This window comes from Poecilia mexicana, unplaced genomic scaffold (genome assembly GCF_051168715.1).
Source record: "Poecilia mexicana isolate PSO_F unplaced genomic scaffold, ASM5116871v1 scaffold_19, whole genome shotgun sequence".
Taxonomy (NCBI): domain Eukaryota; kingdom Metazoa; phylum Chordata; class Actinopteri; order Cyprinodontiformes; family Poeciliidae; genus Poecilia; species Poecilia mexicana.
Window position 1 is genome coordinate 15,461,132 of NW_028263388.1, and position 18,361 is coordinate 15,479,492.

General features: G+C 36.8%; 3 protein-coding genes across 5 annotated transcripts; 2 read left to right on the top strand and 1 right to left on the bottom strand.

The window, feature by feature from the left end:
- Window positions 1-849: 849 nt before the first annotated feature.
- On the top strand, window positions 850-8,585 carry LOC106917281 (receptor activity-modifying protein 3). Its single transcript, XM_014986111.2, has 5 exons — window positions 850-1,078; window positions 1,270-1,347; window positions 2,362-2,472; window positions 2,693-2,846; window positions 6,152-8,585. The coding sequence occupies exons 1-5, from the start codon at window positions 1,042-1,044 to the stop codon at window positions 6,384-6,386; spliced, it is 615 nt and encodes a 204-aa protein (XP_014841597.2). The 5' UTR covers window positions 850-1,041; the 3' UTR covers window positions 6,387-8,585.
- A 730-nt stretch (window positions 8,586-9,315) lies between these two features.
- On the bottom strand, window positions 9,316-13,923 carry LOC106917279 (UDP-glucuronosyltransferase 2A3). The gene is made up of 2 exons (XM_088000978.1): window positions 13,825-13,923; window positions 9,316-12,514 (listed from the first exon to the last, which is right to left on the bottom strand). Exon 2 carries the CDS (start codon window positions 12,503-12,505, stop codon window positions 10,907-10,909), a length of 1,599 nt encoding a protein of 532 aa, XP_087857104.1. The 5' UTR covers window positions 12,506-12,514; window positions 13,825-13,923; the 3' UTR covers window positions 9,316-10,906.
- Window positions 13,924-14,443: 520 nt separating this feature from the next.
- LOC106917280 (endonuclease domain-containing 1 protein-like) lies at window positions 14,444-17,861 on the top strand. 3 transcript variants are annotated; one of them, XM_088000979.1, is made up of 4 exons: window positions 14,444-14,709; window positions 14,951-15,081; window positions 15,342-15,680; window positions 16,824-17,861. In XM_088000979.1, the coding sequence occupies exons 3-4, from the start codon at window positions 15,411-15,413 to the stop codon at window positions 17,430-17,432; spliced, it is 879 nt and encodes a 292-aa protein (XP_087857105.1). In that variant the 5' UTR covers window positions 14,444-14,709; window positions 14,951-15,081; window positions 15,342-15,410; the 3' UTR covers window positions 17,433-17,861. The 3 variants fall into 3 exon arrangements, with proteins under 3 accessions (XP_087857105.1, XP_014841593.2, XP_014841592.2); XM_014986107.2 differs by lacking the exon at window positions 14,951-15,081; XM_014986106.2 differs by lacking the exon at window positions 14,444-14,709 and having other exon boundaries at window positions 14,810-15,081.
- Window positions 17,862-18,361: the final 500 nt, after the last annotated feature.

Sequence of the window (18,361 nt, forward strand, 5' to 3'; positions counted from 1 at the left end):
GAAAACGTATATGATTTACAAAATTATAGCAAGATTGTACTTTTTTTTTTTTTTTGCAAGTCCACAAAATGAGCCGGCGCTGATAAAACTCCCTCATGCATGTCCTGCTGCAGACGTCCACACAAAAACTGTTTCGTGCTCGATTTTCATTCTGAACCAGCTGCAGGTTTGAGTCTCGTCTTCCTCACGCCGCAGTGAATTAAAGAAGGAAACTACTTAGGAGAACCTCCAGTAAGAATTTTAACAAGCGGCAGGAAATTGCAGCCTTGTTTGCTATAATTTACGGAAACATCAAGATAGCAGCAATATCGCTTGTTTATATCTGAATTCTTTGATGTACTGGTGCATAAACAAAGCAGCGCTCTGTCTTGTTTGCTAAACACAACTGTAAAGGTTGTGTGATAAATCATCCAGTCAATATGCTCTGGAAAATTACATTTATTGATTTAAATTTGCTGGCAAAAGCATAGAGAAAGTGATTCCCCCTTCTCCCCCCCATAAATATTAAATCTTTCCATTTGAATCTTAGGAAGTGGAGACCAGACTCCAGTGGACACTTCTCAGACTGCAGGACGATTTCAACAACTCGTAAAAATTGAATATTTTAGTTTTAGTTTTTCATATGTGTACATATTTAGGCATTTATTTGGTTTATGAGTTGGGAACACAAAAAGAAACTACAAGTTTAATAAATGAATTAGTGTTGTCATAATTTTATGGTTACCTGACTATTTTTTTCTCCATATTTGCAGCTGTTATTCAGAGAAACTATTCAGGTTTTTTGGGTAACTCGTCGTGTTGTTTTGGTTCTGTTTGCTACCAGTGTCAACATTTTTTTTTTTTTTTTTATCCTTTAATTGGTATTTTTCCAAAAACGAGGCTATGACATGCTTGTGTACATCAACAGCGAGCAGAGCCAAGATAAAGGGGGCTGGGCTGTTTTGCAAACATACCAAAGGACTGAGGCATTTAGCCTCAGAGTCTCCTTGGGTCACAGATCGACCTCAGAGATTCCTGCTGCTCTGATCATCTCTGGCTACTATGATCGCCTACCTTCTCTTACCTGCCATCATTCTCCGTAAGCGTGTGATTTAACAAAACCAATTAGGCAATGCATAACCTGATTTATTTATTTATTTATTTTTGCTTGTTTGTTTAGCTTCTTATAGCAGGAGTTAGTTGTGTTTTTCTTCCCTTTTGGATAGGCACTGATAAAAGGTAAAAATATTAATATGGATGATGTTTAGCGCTTAACTTGTGTGTTTGCAGGTGTTGCCGTGTCACAGCAAGTTACCGTCACCAATGAGCTGAGCAACCAAACGTTCAGTGTTTTCACACATGGAAAGAGTAAGGTTCCTTCTACGCTTTGGTTTGTAATTGCTCAAAACTACTTCAGTATGCTATTAATTATATTGATTAACTGCTGTTTCCATCAGAGAACAGCAGATGAAGTTTCGTTTATCTTTTTTTTTCCGTCTTGGAAACAATAGATATACTGGGTCATTAGCTGCTTTATATACTGAAAGCAGCTAATGACCCTAATAACTGTAAATCAATTTAGTTTTTCCTTTATAAAATAAAGTAAGTTGATTTAATGTGCTGGTAGAACATTAAGAAGTTCTGTTTCTAATGAACTGAGGAAAATGTATCTAATTCGGGGCAATTCAACATAGTTTTGACTCAAAGATTTCAATAGCACAGATTGGAATATTATCTAAAAATGAATATTGGAGTTCAGCCTGAGGTATCAGATTTTTCATTATTGTTGATAATAAACTGTTTTTAATAGATTTTTTTAAAAATGGCAGCCAATTTTTTATGTAAATACTTCAACTTGGATAAGAATTATTCTTTAGAATTCATTTAAAATATTTTATTTTGTCAGATTTTTATTGGACAGATCAGTAAACCACTGCTGCTGAGCTTAAACATGATTTTACAGCAAATTAAAAAAAAAGATTACGAAAAAATGCATTAGGAAATTCAATTTGTTCAGACACTACTATTGAAACTGTCCGCTTTCTTTATTACTCAGAGCTTCTGAGCATTTTTGCTTTATCAGGCAAGTTGACAAAATGTGCTGATTATTACAAAAGTGAAACTTCTCCATCTCCAGTTTGTGGGTCTAATTCACAAAAAGGTCACAGAATGAAGAATATTTCTCTGAACGTTTACCTTCAGTGCAGTTAGATAAAGAAAAATCTCCTTGCAACAGCAAGGAAAATAACTATGATCAGCCTAAAGGAGATACATTTTAAAGATAAGCCAAAGAAAGCCCAGAAAAAGAATCTGTCCAACAAAGCAAATGATTTTAGCTAGACAAATTGTTACTGCTCAGTAAAGCAAAATTATTTATTTCAGATACGACAAACCCAGACAACAAGGCAACGAGCTTGTACGAAGATGAGCTGAAAGAAATTGAGGATGAACTGGAAAAACAAAACACATCTTTAATTATCACGGAGGATAATGGTGAGTGGAGGACCATTAAGGACACTTTATTTACTTCACTTTATAAAAAATATAAGCAATCAAAGGTCACCAAGCTTGACCTTTCAAATAAATGCAGAATATCCTCCAATTCATCCAGCAAAATGTTTGTCCTTTGGTGTAGTTTGGATCTGATTAGATGAACCTTTGGCTGTCTGATTGACAAGAGTATGTGTGTAGTACTTTTTTTGTTTTCCTGCAGAACATTTCCAGGACCAAGAGAATGAAATGTCATACAGAAATTGCCACCGGGGTAACCTGAGAGAGTTAAGTCACCAGTACTGTGGTAAAACTTTTCATGCAGAAATGCATGATATCCACAAAGATGACTGGTGTGTCCTGAAACACATTGCCAGGTATGTCAAAAGAGTTTTGAGTTCTTTCATAGATATTTATTTCCACCTACTCAGTGTCACCTATTTTGGTCCATGCGGTGGTGATGAGAACAAAAGCAATACCTGAACATTCTTTTTTTTTTTAACAACAAATTTGTAATTTTTATTTTTATTTTTAATTAGCTTTAATTCTCAGTTTATTTTATGTAATTTTTCTTAGTGGGTGAATGCATAATTGGCAATTACAATATAAACAGAAATAAAACATGGATTATCCACGCACGCTTAAAATAGACATTAATAACAAAATCTGTAAACACAACAGTTGGGATAAAAAAGAAAAAAAAAAAGAAAAAAATGGGTAGCCTATTGTAAAATTTGTTTTAGTGACAATATTTCCCCACCAAATACAAATATTTAAAAATTTCCTCTTGCCTGAAATCATCTTTTTTATATAGAATAACTGAAATAATCCAATCCGTGTTATCTTATTTAAACTTGGAGCGTTGCCATTTTCTTTCACATCCATGATGGTCCTAATTTAGCAAAGCCGCAAAATGATCTCACAATCTTTATAGGTTATCTTAAGAAAACATTTTCTTAAAAATGCGTCTGGTAAATTCATAAACACTTCTAAGATTAAGTGTATTGAGGGTAATAACACGACAGTTACTACTGTTAACCTGTAGTACCATTAATGACCACCTATTAACTGCAGTTCCAGCAGCGAACCACACGGAGGCGCTGTTTTCAGAGTCAGTTCCAAAATGAAAGAATTTGTACTTGATACATATAGCCTGCATTAGTTCATTTTTATCAGACTTATATTGAACTGTGACCATATTACAGACAATAAAATAATTTACAAGTATTTTAACAGAAAGTGAAAAAATAGAACAGATGTAAAACCGCGTTCAAGAACAATTTTAGCTACTATTGGAATGATTTATACATTGAAAATGAATTTTTTTCTTTAAAAAAATAAATAAATTCCAAAATAAAAAGTTAAGACCAGCCCTGTTTGGTGAGACTGGGGATGGGAATGTAAGTTGTTTGATTTGCAGTTAGAGGGCATGATGTGGGCCCCTGGGGCCAAAGCCAGTCTTGGTGCCCTACCCACACAATTTTCCTTTACTCATGCAAATTACAGATGGCTCAGCGTGCATTAGCTTTAAACTGTTTAAGCCTTGATTTCATAAAAATGGTTTTGTTGTTTGTATGTTTGAATTTACCCCTTCCTCATATACACAAGAGACATTCTTGAAATATCTTTTGTCCGTGCAAAAGGAAGAAGACATAATGACTATGCCAAATCTGTACATATCTATGTATCTGCTGAATCTGGCACAGTCAGTTTTGACTTTGTCAAATCTGTGCATATACAGTGTATGGTTGTGGATCACAATTCACAACCACAACAAACACACAAACCCCCTACATCCTACGAGTTGTTCCACTGAGATCATATGCCTCAAGTCGTGTGCTTTCAGGTCTGCGCCTGATTCTGCTGATCATCATATTTCTCAGCTTGGATGTGCAGCATTAGAGGACAGTATTTCTTCACCTTGTGTGCACAAGCAGGCACAAGCAGGCACAAGCAGGCTTGCTGCAGCAGCTGCTGTTTGTTGTGTGTTGTATTACGTCACAGTTAGTCTGAAATCTCTTGTTACTCCTAGCAGGTGACAGTTTTATTGGTCCGTGGAGGGTCAGGATTGTAATATTGGTAAATTGACTTCAAGCCCCCCCACCCCCCACACCAACCCCACATTTTGTGTCTGGACCTTTCTATTGATTGCATAAAAAGACATGTGTAAATCACAGAATTTAAAGATGATCCCAAAGGGACTACTACAAAATACCAAAGATATGGAGCATACATTTGAAGTTGATGTTCATCTAACTTCAGCATCTTTATACTCTAAGCACACCACATTCCATGCAATCTTATTCAACCCCATCTCAGCATTCAGTCTTGCAGTGTCTGCTCCAATTCAAGCTGCCTACCATCCTTTATAACTCTTTAGCAGCATTCTTGGCCCCTTCAAAAACAACAATGAGAACTACAAAAAAAAAAACGAAAGAAAGAGAAACACTTCCCTGTTCAAAGCTGCAGTAAACTGAAGCAAGAGATGTAACTGCAAACAGGCATGCTCATTATATGCAAAAAAAAAATATTGACTGCGGTTTTGCTAGATATTTCTAGTATTTATACCTTTTTTAATTCACAAACATATTCAAATTTATTGAAACTGCATAATGAAGAGTAGCTACATGCTGAAAGTCAAACACTCAAACCCAAGACATTGTGCATTGTAAAATCCTTCTCAATTAATTCTGAGCACCGTTGTTTTGTGGAAAGAGCTAACAACTATTCAATTCAACCATAATTTAAATTTGTTGGAATTTTTATCCAGACATTGTGGAAGGACTGGACACTCATAAAGTGGACTGGCAGTACTGGTGTGGGTGTTCATGGAGCTTTTGTTTGTTGGTTCAGTTCTACTGGGAAATATCCATCATTAGAACAGCGTCTGAGGAAGTTCCTCCTCTTCCTGCTTAACAAATAGTTTCCTCCTTCACTCACCCAACCCCCAGTTTCAATCTTCTGCTCTGTTTATGCACCATCAGGAAATAGTTTAACCGCAGCAGTTTTAGTTATGTTTGCTGTGCCACAATATTACAGAGCTTCAGAGTTTAGCTGTAAAGTTTCAGTTGTTGAGATATAAAATAAGTGTCTCAGCAGAAAGCAAAATCAGTCCAAATAGTCAGAGAAGCATCTGTGAGGGTTAACACTGAAAAAGCACTTTTGATTTATTGCTGTCCAAAAACAGACACAGTATCCATCTGTTGTTCATGCCTGCATAGGCCATTCATACACTCAGGCCTAATGGTAATTTAGAAGAGCCAATTCACTTAACAGTCCCATTTTTAATCTGTGGAAGGAAGGTGCTGTATCCAAAGAGTAAACAACTTACTCCATGCAACAGCTTAATAAATACATACATATATAAATACATTTTAATTCTGATGGTCTTTCTATTATATGGGAAAAAAAATTCAGGTTTTCTACACGTGAATTTCACATGTTTTTCGGGGTGCTCTGTCATTTCTATTTGTGCCACGTCTTTAAATTTCGGTTTGTATTTTTGTCATAAGTTCTTCTGTTCTACTTTTTTGTACCTTAAACATGCAACAACTGCTGAGGAAAGCAACAAACCTGTTTTTTTTTTCCCTATCACACCACAGACCCAGAGAATTTCTATTCTCTTCCCTTATTGTTAATAAAATACCCGTATTACACAACAATTTATTTTTATCTGCTGCAGAATCTACAACAAGTTGACGATATGTGTGGAGATTGCTACTAGTGTAACTGGCTGCTATTTTCCAAATTCTGATGTCCAAGACTACTTCTTCTACATCCACTCCACCTATTTCCATAACTGCACGGAGAAAGAAGAGCCGCTTAAAGATGCCCCTACCAGCCTGGTGGTGGCACTCACCATCATCGAAGTGAGCTTTATCCTTGTCCTGGTTTGTCTGGTACTTTGGAAAAGTTAGGAACTGACTGGCCCATATTAAAAAAAAAATGTACTTAGCTTTGAACATTTTGGCCACCAAAGCTTTAAGGAGAAGATTCTTTGATTCATACTTGGATTAATTTCTGCAAAAAAGTGAGCTTTGTAAAATGTCTTACAGGGGCAGATGGATGAGAAAAAAAAACTTTATTAGCTCTCCTGGTTTTATCTAAAACAGGATTTTTTTTCTTTTTTTTTTTTTATATGAAGCAACATCTCAGAATCTGATTTGCTTTTCAGGCACAATGACTAACACGACACATAACTATTAATTTTAAAACATAATCTTATTGAAGTATCAAGATCACACACTAAGCAATAAAATCAACATTAAAAAAAATTCTCGTAAAAAACAAATACTTTCTGAAAATAATGATGAAAAATTCTATATTTTTGATTTATACTTAGACTTATATTTACACTTATACTTTACTTAGAGAAGACTGATATTTTCTATATGTACCACTAGAGGGAGCTCACTTACTCCTTTGAGTCCATGCTACACAGTTTTAAAGCTACACATACGAGTCCATTCATGTCTGAATTTATGTTGACCAAAACAATACAAAATTTGTAAAAAATAAATAAATAAATAAATAAAATCAGTTGTGGAGAAAATATCCCTAATTTACCATATCATTCAATAGCAGATATGTAAAAGTTCTCCAAGTCATTTTCAGTTTTTCATTTTATTTTCTAAATATTTTCTTTTCTGAGTAGCTTTTAAAACTTGAACCTGATGTTTCTGTGCATTTTATTCTAAACAATTTGGAAAGGCACAATTTCACCCACCCCAAAAAGAAAATAAAAAGGACAGTCAAAGTCTAATTCAGCTTTTTTGTCAATGTGCTTTACATGCTGGACGTACAGCCAAATTGAAATGTCGATGCTAATGGACAATTGGTGTAACAAACAACAATGATATCTGGAAGAAAGAACCATATAGCCATAAATAAGAATTAAGTGTTAGATCAGAAGAGTAATAATCAGAGGAAATTCTACAGTTGTTGTCAGGCAGTGTTTATATTTAGGTCGGTTTAGACTACTCTTTGAATTTAAAGGTCAGGAAAGAGCCTGAAGCATATATTCTTAATCCGGAGGAGTTACATGAGCAAAAAAAACAAAACATTGTAAAACAAGTTTACACTGTAAACACTGTAAAACTCAAAACTCATTAAACATTTGCATGTATAAAACAGGTGTAAAACTGCACCAAAGTGCTGTACAAAAACGACAATGAAGTAAGTTGATGAAAAGAAAGAGAAATAATACTATATATATATATATATATATATAAAAAAAAAAAAAAATTCCCTTCTCACCCTCCGCGGGTGGTCTGTTTCATCCTCTGAGCTCGGGTCCTCTACCAGAGGCCTGGGAGCTTGAGGGTTCTGCGCAGTATCTTGGCTGTGCCTAGAACTGCACATTTCTGGACTGAGATGTCTGATGTTGTTCCTGGGATCTGTTTGAGCCACTGCTCCAGTTTGGGGGTGACTGCCCCGAGGGCCCCTATGACCATATATATATATATATATATATATATATATATATATATATATATATATATATATATATATATATATATAGTTAAAATAATAAGAGTAATAATAAGTAAAATAAAAATATATATTTCTTTTTTAGATATTTTAATAATCAACTGGAAAGTCTTCTAATTTCGGTTGTTTTGTTCCCTGAAATAAGGTCATTCTATTGCAAATATGATAACTCCATGTGGGCAAATGAGTGTTTTAGACATGTATTTACTTACCTAAAAGCTCAGATTAAAGTCTAAGCATTTTTTGCTGTGTCGGCTAATCGTTTTAGTTAACATGAAAAAACTTAGAAACAAAAAGAGACAAACAGCTCTTGTCTTTTTTGGAAGAGTTTTTTTTTTCTTGTTATGCATAACACAAAATCAAAATACCAAACAATTTTCCTAAATGTCTCTTTTGTTGTTGTGTAAAGTAAAAAAAAATGTGCGTGGCAGAATAGTATTGGTCAATTTCTTCTCTGAACAAGAAACACTACAGTCACACACTGACAACTGACAAATTCTACCTCAGCCTTGCTAAGCAACATTGTAAGTAAAACTTGCATCAAATCTTTGAAAATCATATGTAAAATGGCACATTCTATGTAAACTATTGCTGTTTTCTTTTTGAAAATAAAACATACAAAATTATTTTATTCTGTATTTTATTGATGTGCAATGTGAAAATTGTGTCAGATTCCTGCTGGTGACAAAAGATGAAACTGAGCACAAACGGGCACACTGTAAATCTGATGAATAAAAACCTTTCATTATATTAAAGCAGTTCAGGTTCAACCAACCACAGTTTCCGTTTTCACACCTATTCTTCTCTGAGCTGCACTGCCCATCAAAGCTTTGGGTTTCTGGTGGCTAAAGGGTGCTTAAAGTTCACCGAGCAGCTGCGTAGCTGACCAACATAAGAACCTATTTTCAATTGGTTTTTTGTTGTTGTTTTTTCTTTTTTATATAGACGATATGAAACAACAGCAATTGTTGCTTGAACAGCACCTAGCCCCTCTTTCAGCACTCCCAAAACAACCTAATTTGGTCTATCTACTGTCTGTCTTGAAAATGTGTTTTGGTGGGTTTTCAAAAAAATATGCTGAGGAGGTAATTCAGTCAGTCAGGTGATGGAGCATCCAAAGGACTCAGTTTTGATGACACCTGATGTGAAATGGGACACTGCCACCTTCTGGATAAAATTCATACAGCTTACTTCAAAATTAAAGGCAGAGAAACAGGTGCTCTTATTAAAACTATATATGTTACAGTTTATTCTAACATCAACATGATTTTACTTTATGATACCTAGTTAAAGTTACAATAAGACTAAACACATTAGAAATTACATAGATATATAAATAAAGACATAGACAGCAAATCTGATTTGTTTCTGTTTTATGTCATTGCTTACATGTCAGGTACATATTGTCGATGGTGAGTAAAACAGTTACACAATTACACTATAAAGAATTGCACAGTTTTTTTTTAATTAAATGAATGCATTAAGTATTGCCAGCTTGCTCACAGTTTGATTGTTAAAGTAAATCACTTAAAGCTTCAAGGCAGCTGTGACTGAACAATAATACTGTCATTGATTGTAAAGCCAATGTTTCTAACACAGAATTAAGTAGCATTTGTTAGTGGATTGTTATGGATCTAAACTTTAGCTTTACAGTAAAGTTCACATAGGTTTACTGGTGTGTTTTGGGGTACTTCTGAAGCCGTTCAGAACAAATCCTTTGGACACAGGATTTTAAGCTAAGCGTACTTTTGAACAGTTGCACAAATGAAAACATTAATAATCAAGCCAACACAGTACTAATAGAGAACTAGAGTGTCATTGATCATGCAATGACATGCTGTCAGTTCTAGGTGTTTACAATTCAGGAGATAACTGACCTGGTCATTCAAGTTCGTTCAAGTTCAGTGTACAAAAAAAAAGAAAAGAACACAACAGATTAAACGCTGCCAGTGTTTGTCAAACTCTGGTCCAGAAGTGTTGTAGTTCAAATGGGTGCAACTTGTATGACGATGTTCGCTTCTAAGAGAAAAGGCTTTCTCTTTCAACCAATTCAAACAAGCCGTATTGCTTCAATGTTTTTTCTTATTGTCCTCTCATGAAATCTGGCATTTAATATGCTAAGCGAAGCCTGCAAGAGGTTTTGAGTGCTTTCCAAATTTCCTGAACATTTCACAGTCTGAACGTTAGACAAATTCGCTGACAACTGACAGTACTTTTTTTTCCTGATGAGCAGTTGATGACATTTTTCATAACACCATAGTCTGTACAAACACCAGTTACATCGGCACAGCAACAGAGGAGTGGGGAACAGGCACTAAGAGTAGACAAAATTGGAGAGGGTTGACAGGAAGTGAAAAAAAAGTAAAATGAATAAATAAATTAAGGGGAACCCTGTTCACATACTTGAAAAATATTTAAACACCATCTGGCCTGTTTTTATTTGTGTGGGGCATAGGAGATATCCCACTCTTTGCTGCCAGATCAAACCCCACTGGAGCTTTGTGTGACTTCTGCCAACTTTTGCATAATTATTATGCCTAGTAGTCTAGAAATTGCCCTACTATCCTTCATTATTGGGCATAAACAATTGCTTCTCCAAGGTCATTGTTGTTTGATGCTTTTCTACCTTGCCTATGTTAGCCCTCAGCCCCGGATGCTCTAGAGCAGCAAAATGCCACATTTATAGGCTGTCAATAAGATGATAACTGACTAAAGAAGTGCATTTGCTACTGCTTCTGCCCCAACAATAAAAAATAATAAATACTGACATTCTTGGATCTATTGTGAGCTTTTGCATATTTGAGAATCGATTCAATGATTTTAGAATTTGCCTAAGACTAGATCATTTTTATATGTAAAACCTGGAAATGCAAAAGTGTATTCTTACGTCAGTTACATCACTGATCCAAGTCAAGTTAAATAAACAGCCTTCTGTTTGAGCTCCGACTTACTCTTGCTTAGATTTTCTCTTCCTGCTCAGCTGAAAGCAGAGGAATCGTATGAAACCTACCACGGCAGCTGTCAGCATCAGCAAAATTGCCAACAAGAAGACAAAAACATCCACAGAATAATAAGAATACCAATGCATCTTATAGGACTCTGTTCGTAAATGTGCAGCTCCTTTGTGCCTCATGACAAACTCTATCCAGTACACTGCAGTATCCAAAGGATGCATCGGCTTATCCCGATGGAGAGTGGACAGGCGCTTCATGTTCTTTCTGTAGGAGGGATTGTTAATGACATCTTGTACTGCTTCCAGGAAGTTCTGTCGCGTGAGCTGTGTTGCGTCCACCACCCTCGCTGCTCCTCGTGCTTCCAGTCTCAGGATGTTTTCAAACTGGTCAAACAGAAGGGGGATGCCGATGACGGGCACTCCATGGTAGATGGACTCGTAGACACCATTAGTGCCGCCGTGGGCCACAAAGGCTTTAGTCTTTGGATGACCCAACAGGTCGTTCTGTGGCATCCACTTAACCAAAAGGGTATTGTTGCCCAAGTTGCTGGGTGGCTCACCAGCATGCCTCCATATGACTTTCTGAGGAAGCTGGGCAAAAGCAGCAGCTATTTCTGAGGTGATATCTGTTGGCAGACCTTTAACCAGTGTACCCAGAGACATCAGGAGGACACCATGCTCTCCTGAACTCTGAACAAACTCTTCCAGCTCTTTGGATAAAGGCTTGGAGGGCTTGCACTGAAATCCACCAATGTAGGCAATGTTTGGCATGGTAGGCCTGGGGAATTCAAAGACAAAGTCTACCCTCATGAGCCAGATGTCTGCACCTTGAAGAAGGTGATAGAACTTCACGTCTGGACCAAAGTACTTGTACACCAGTCTATCATAGTGAGGGCACACAACAAACTTGTCAATGCACGTGTTTAGGAAATAGAACAATGTATTTTTGACTCTTTCGATAAATGTCATCTTGTCGGTCACAGGGTGTGCAGAAGTTGGAACATATGAAGTGGGAGAAGGAGCCACAACAAAATGGCCTTCTCCACTGGTGATCCATCTCACATTATAAACTGTTGGCAGCTTTAGTTCATGAGCCACCAGAACTCCGACAGGTAAACCTGGATCAACCAGGACCACATCAAACTGAGTATCCCGAATACTCTGCATAAGAGTCTTGTTCTCAAACATTTCCACTCCCAATAAGCTGGCCTGTTTGTGAATGTCCGACAATGCATTCAGCATCTCCCAGTAAAACTTAACAAAACCGGTAAGTGATCCTTCCTTCTTTATTTCCAGCATTTTCATGAGAAAGTTCACAAAGAAGTCCTCCTTTTCAATGACTATGGCTTGTGGCAGTGTGACAGTAATGGTGCGATAATGTGGCGCAGATTCTTTGACATACCAACTAGTGGCTGTTCGAACAACAGTGACCTCATGGCCCTTAGCATGAAGGTTTTGGATCAGCAGGTTCATGTTCACCCAGTGGCTGCCATCCACTGGGAACACCATAATCTTCCCTGCCTGGACACCGGTACCAGTGAGGAGGGGCACACACAGCACCAGAAAGAGTGACGCTCCTTGAAGACTCCCCATTGAAAAGCCCTGAAGAAGATAGTAATATATAGTAATTTAGAGAAAGCATACCACAGTGAAGGTACAGTTTTAAACATTAATCCTTTAGCAAAGAAGACAGAAGAAGACATTCCTTCTGTTTATGCTACGTGAAAGTGTTAAAGTAAAAAGAGAAAGACATTTACGTGTGTTTGACAAACCAGCCTCAAACTGTTACAGCAAAGGTGTCTTTGTGTTTATCAATTATTCTATAATCACAAATTTATATATATTTGTATAAAATGTGATAGATCAACACAAAGTATTCCATAACTGAAGTTGAACAAAAAGAATGAATCATTTTTCATTTTTTTCCCAAAACAAAGAAAATGTGGCAAGTATGTGTCTCTTGTCCTATTTACTCTAATACCTCTAAATACAATTGCATGCAATTACATCTGTGTGTAATTTAATATCAGTAATAATTCAGCCGTTCTGTGAGTGTATCAGATGTGTAGAGAACATTGGTGAACAAGCAGAATCATGTGGCCCTTTTCCAATAGCGCCTAGTCAGTGCAGCTCGACTCGGCTCTCCATGGGTTAAAAGGGTTTTCCATTAATATTGTCTACATGTTACCAGCCCCCCTTTTTTTTAGAACCTACTTCGCTGGGGTTGCATTCATGCAGAGTTGGGTTGAAAAGGTGGCATCAAAAGCCTGTCGGTCACTGATTGGCCAGGTGTGTAAAGGTGATAGAAATATTCCCCCAAAGACCATCAGACAAAAAACTATCAACTTGGGGGCTGAATACAAATGGAAACCAACTTTTTAGACCGTAAACCCACTGAAATACATTAAAGCTTTTGGTGTTAAATTGAACAATTACACTGTAGAACGGACATCTGGAAATTATTAGAATGTCTTTTTTTCTCTGTGCATGAGAAACATTTTAGTAGCATAGGAATGCATGATTTTCCTTAACCGTGACTCCTCCGTACAAAGCTCAGCTGCAGTTTCTCAAACCCTCCAGACATAATTGTACCAAGAAAGTTGCAGTTCTGATTTTGTTTCAGTGTGAGTTTCAAAATCAGGATGGGAAACACACAGTAGTTGCTCAATAAATCAAAGTCCAGTGGAGCACATGTTCTCGCTAATGCCTGGTGTTAGTTTAGTCTCTAATCTCAAAATGTGTCCTCAAGAAACTTGATATGAAACTATTACATTTAAAACAATTATTCCCCAAGAACATATTTTTTCTGTCTGCAGGTCTGATCTTTAGGAAGTTGGAAAGAGCAAACTCTACTCTGAATCTCATCTGTTGTCGTTATGTTAACATGTTGCAAAGAAAGTGTTGTAACCTACCTCGCAGCTCTAACACAGCAGAGGAAATGTACGTTTTGTTCTCTCAGGACAAAAAGGTCTCAGTGCCTGTGTTGTGCAGAATTTAAGTCCTGATTACTGTGTTACATAAGAAATGTGGGAGGGGTCCGTGAGGACTGGACTTCAAGTTCATCTGTGTGAGTTTGAATTCGAGGAAAAGGAAACATTCTGCCAAGAGCACCCGCCCTCCAAGTATCAAAGGCTCACAAAAAAATGCAGATTCCATAAAAATGCTATGGTTTTTCTTATTGAAACATTCACTTTCTCAACAAAGGGAATTATTCTTCAGTTAGTAACAAAATGGTCGCAGAATATTTCTTGGAAGTTGCTAACGCTATGGAACTCTAATTATTAACAGATGCTAACATAGTTCCATACCATATGAGAAAGAAATGTCTTTTTTTCCATTTTAGGAAACTACTATTTATTTAGAAAATACAGGAAATAATAGTCACCAAATTAATTTTGTCACAGTAAAACCAATAAATACACTTTTTAGCCAACTAATTACAGAATATTTCAAAACCTGCATAATATTAGAAAAATTGAATGTGGAGAAAAACCGGTGTTAGGTTAATTTCAGGACACCAGAGGGCGCTGTGAACCAGTTAGGGATGAGTGTTTTCACCTGAATAGATGGAAAAATGCTTCGTGGTGTCTTAGATGAACAAATTTGACTCTTTGAGTTGCAAAGTAATTAAAATGGTGAGTAAAGGCAGAGAGCTCCCTACACTCAGCACCTGTACGGTATAACAGTCTTAAAGGAATAGATCGTCCAAGTCACAGACGGTCACAAGGTACACCAGGATAGCAAAAGAGTTAGATAGGGGTGGATTTCCATGACGACGGGTGGTCATAGCTTTCAAGGTATGTTTAAATCCACATCTCCGGATCAAATCTAATGTCTTAAAATTGGGCCTCTGTCTCTTTAAAAACTCCTGCTCCCCCTGAAACTGTGCCTTCAGGAAGTCATCATAACATTGCTCCTCTATTGACTTTTTAACAACGTTTTTACCAGCGTGGTGCTGAGAAGTAGCTCATATAATGAGCTTAGCGGGTGTGCAGTTGCGTCAGGTGTTCGCTAATTGCTGCTGACTTGTCTGAACAGGCTGAGTGGAGGAGTTGTGTGGAGTCGCGAGGAGACATGCTCTGTGAATCTGAGCTGCACCTCAAAGTAGCCCTCGGTCCAGATTGAAGGATTTCTTAAGCATTTAAGGAAGAATCAAGGCAACACCGCAGGTATATTTTTGATGAGAGAATAACATTATGACGTTATTTAAAGCTCCAAAAAAGTTGGTTTTTTTTTTACAAAATACTGCCCCTTTAAGGCACCTTCTTGGAGTCTCCATATGTCTTTTTTTTTGATTTGTACAAACGTCCTAACTAATAAAATTTTATGATTGTGGAAAGTGACATTTACATAAATGAATTCCTCATCTGTTCAAATAAAAAGGCATTTGGAGAAAGTCATCTTGAAACTTGCTTCTGCTTTCATTCAGAGGTCATGTGTTGGTAAAACAGGAACATGCTCTTAGTTGATTCCTAACTCTGTGTGAAAGCAGATAAAAATGACGGGTTTGTGCACATCTCTGCTTCTTCTGGCCTCCATCTCTGCCTCTGTAGCAGATGTTGGGGACTTCACCCCCTGCTTGCAATTTTTCTACAAATCCTGGCCCCCCAAAGGCCTGGCTGGGACCCCGATCTGCCAACGTTACAACAACTTGTACCAGTTTGCCACGTTATACAGTCGACCTCGCCGTTCAGCGTGGTTTTCAGCTTATTTATACTCTGTACCAACTGGGAAAAGGCCCAAAGCTTCCTGGAAGTATGAGCCACAGGTAAGTAAGTTCGAATTCACATTTTCAGTTCTCTGATTTTGACAGGATAAGTTGAATGCTGTACAAGTGGTGGTGTCCTTAAGTATCAAAGATTTTATTTACAGGAGAAACGGGTGCCTCCTGGTTTACTAGTTTAAAACTCGTATCTGAAAAACCTAAAAAAAAAAATCTCTTTAGTTTCTAAAGGTCCAATTTTAGTTCACTTAGCTAATAATTTTCAGTGTTTTTCAGAATGTAAAGAAAAATAGAACATACATTTCTAAAAGGAGAAGTGATATCTGTGTTTTCACAGTCAGCAAGTTTATGCAAATAAGCCTGTACTATTTTTTTTTTCTGTTGAACTGTTGCACTGAATGTTTAGTTCTTTTGTCTACAATGGCTATTAGTCTTTCCTTTGAAGATTCTAACGTTTTAATAAATTAATGCTTTCTTTTTCAGTTATTCTTTTCAGTTTTTTTTAATTAAAATTATAGCTATAACGCCTTTATTTTGTGAAATAACACATTATTTTGAGGTTTAGTAATCTCAGAGATTATTACCAAACATAAAAGTTATTGTTCCAAATAATAAAAAATAATATAAAACAGAAACCAGACAAGTGAGTTACTGATACTTTATTAAAAAAAACCTTATCAGCAAAAACACTGGTGTGGTGCCATTTCCTTTTTTTAAAAAAACAAAATTGTTAAAATTCTGGAATCGATAAATCATTTGGATAATAATCAAATTACAAAAAGACAAATTCAATACATTTTTGACTGTGTACGTCCAGATGAAAAATCTGATTTTAAAAAAGGGAAAGTGGGTCAGTGAATGGTAAAAGAACAGTCAAGTTTTTCATTTTTTCTTTTTTTTTAAACTGTTGTTTTATATAAACCATTCTCAGAAGCTGAATCTAGACCAAAGAATAAGTCAGTCCAGACTTAGTCTGTCCAGCTGCAGAAAGTTTGACGTAGTAATATGATACAAAACAAAGACGGAAGCAAGAGTTGAAGCATGTCCATCAGACCCTAGAAATGGATCATCAGAGAGTAAAGGAGATAAAGAAAATCCAGCTTCACTTACATTTGAATTACACATTCAAATAGGTCTTATTCGTGTAATTTTTCTGAAACATTTTTTCCCCTTTTGGTTCATGAACAGTTAGCCTACCCTTCAGCAGATGGCAACATGGTCCCCTTCTTGCCTGGACCAGTGGACATGAACATTGTGGAGAGCCAGGCAGTGGACCTGGACTATATCAACTCCACCTACTCCCGTGGCCACCTAAACCCTAGTCTTCATCACCAGACCTACCAGAGCCGGTCTGCCACATTCACCCTCACCAATGTGGTTCCGCAGAAGAAATGGTCTAATGATGGACCCTGGGAAGTCCTAGAGCTTACCGTCAACAAGACCTTGGCAGCCTACTGCCTTGGAGAAGCCTACATAGTGACAGGCATCATGCCCTACCAGAAAGAAGAGCACTGGATGAAGAATCGGGTGGCAGTGCCGGAATACCTCTGGTCTGCATACTGCTGCCCAAATTACAACCAGAGTATTCCTGACAGACTGAAAGATGCCTTTCCCACCTTCGCTGCTATTGGACGCAATGACCCCAACAGCACAGAGGAGATTGTTCCAATAGACAAGACGGCTAAGAAAGAGTACAGGGGATATGATGTGAAACAGATGACTCTAGACTCGCTTGAGATGTACCTGAAGGACAGATTCAATACAGTCATCCGTGTTTTTAATGAGCAGTGTGGTTAATCAGATTACATGCTAGTAAAAATTATTGTTCTGACTGGAATTTTATTTAACTGAAAGCTATGAGCCATTTTCTGCCTTGTAACGTAAACTCACTGTTAACTGAGTGTCAGAAACTCCATCTGTTGCCTGTGGTTCCACCTGTAATGACACCACGAAGTCCTTCAGTACCTGTTCCAACCATGCCAGCTCCTTGTCAGATGTTTAATTAGCTGCATTTTGTTTTCTTATGGAAAATTGCTGCCTTACAAACGGCGTCTGCAAGCTTACCACTTCTGACCACTAGATGGAGTCGTGGAGCTGTATGTGTGATGGCATTCTCGCTCATAGATTTTTTTTTTAAATATAATTTTGTATTGCACTATAACTTACTGATAAAATGAATAATTGAGTGAATAAACTTTCTGTTTACAGAAAAAAAATGTCCACAAATGTCTGTGAGCCTTTTTTCTACATTAAGAGTTTTTTTTTTATTATTATTGGAAGAGAGGCGCAGATGCTGCACTCAAAATAAACATGCAGCACTTAAAGTTCAGTATGGTAGTACTGAGGTGTTATTTACAGGAAATTATAAAGCAGAAGTATCCTGTTTGGAGAAATTAACTTTTTTTATTGTTCTTGAAATACAAAGGGGTAATTTAGTCATAGACAAGGCAGGTAGCAAACTTTTGAAGAGGTAATGGATGATAGTTTTTTTCTTTGTTTTTAAATACATTTGGTGTTAAAATGACAAATTCTGACCTTGAACAGTCATCCATTTTTTAAACCGCATACTCCAAAACCAAAGTAGTTTTTGTTTGTTTTAGCCCCCAAAATTTGCACATTTTTAAAATTTATGATCATGCAACCATTTGTTGGCATGTCTGGATGCAGCTACACGGCATAACATTCAGATTGGTGATACATTATTATTTGCCTTTAAGTTGACTGTT

Bases quoted from the DNA above. Each gene is read 5' to 3' on its own strand.
- LOC106917281 (XM_014986111.2), top strand. From the start codon at position 1,042: ATGATCGCCTACCTTCTCTTACCTGCCATCATTCTCC. The intron at 1,079-1,269 runs GTAAGCGTGTGA...GTGTGTTTGCAG, and splicing joins CTTACCTGCCATCATTCTCC to GTGTTGCCGTGTCACAGCAA. The intron at 2,473-2,692 runs GTGAGTGGAGGA...GTTTTCCTGCAG, and splicing joins AATTATCACGGAGGATAATG to AACATTTCCAGGACCAAGAG.
- LOC106917280 (XM_088000979.1), top strand. From the start codon at position 15,411: ATGACGGGTTTGTGCACATCTCTGCTTCTTCTGGCCTCCATCTCTGCC. The intron at 15,681-16,823 runs GTAAGTAAGTTC...GTTCATGAACAG, and splicing joins CCTGGAAGTATGAGCCACAG to TTAGCCTACCCTTCAGCAGA.
- LOC106917279 (XM_088000978.1), bottom strand. From the start codon at position 12,505: ATGGGGAGTCTTCAAGGAGCGTCACTCTTTCTGGTGCTGTGTGTGCCC.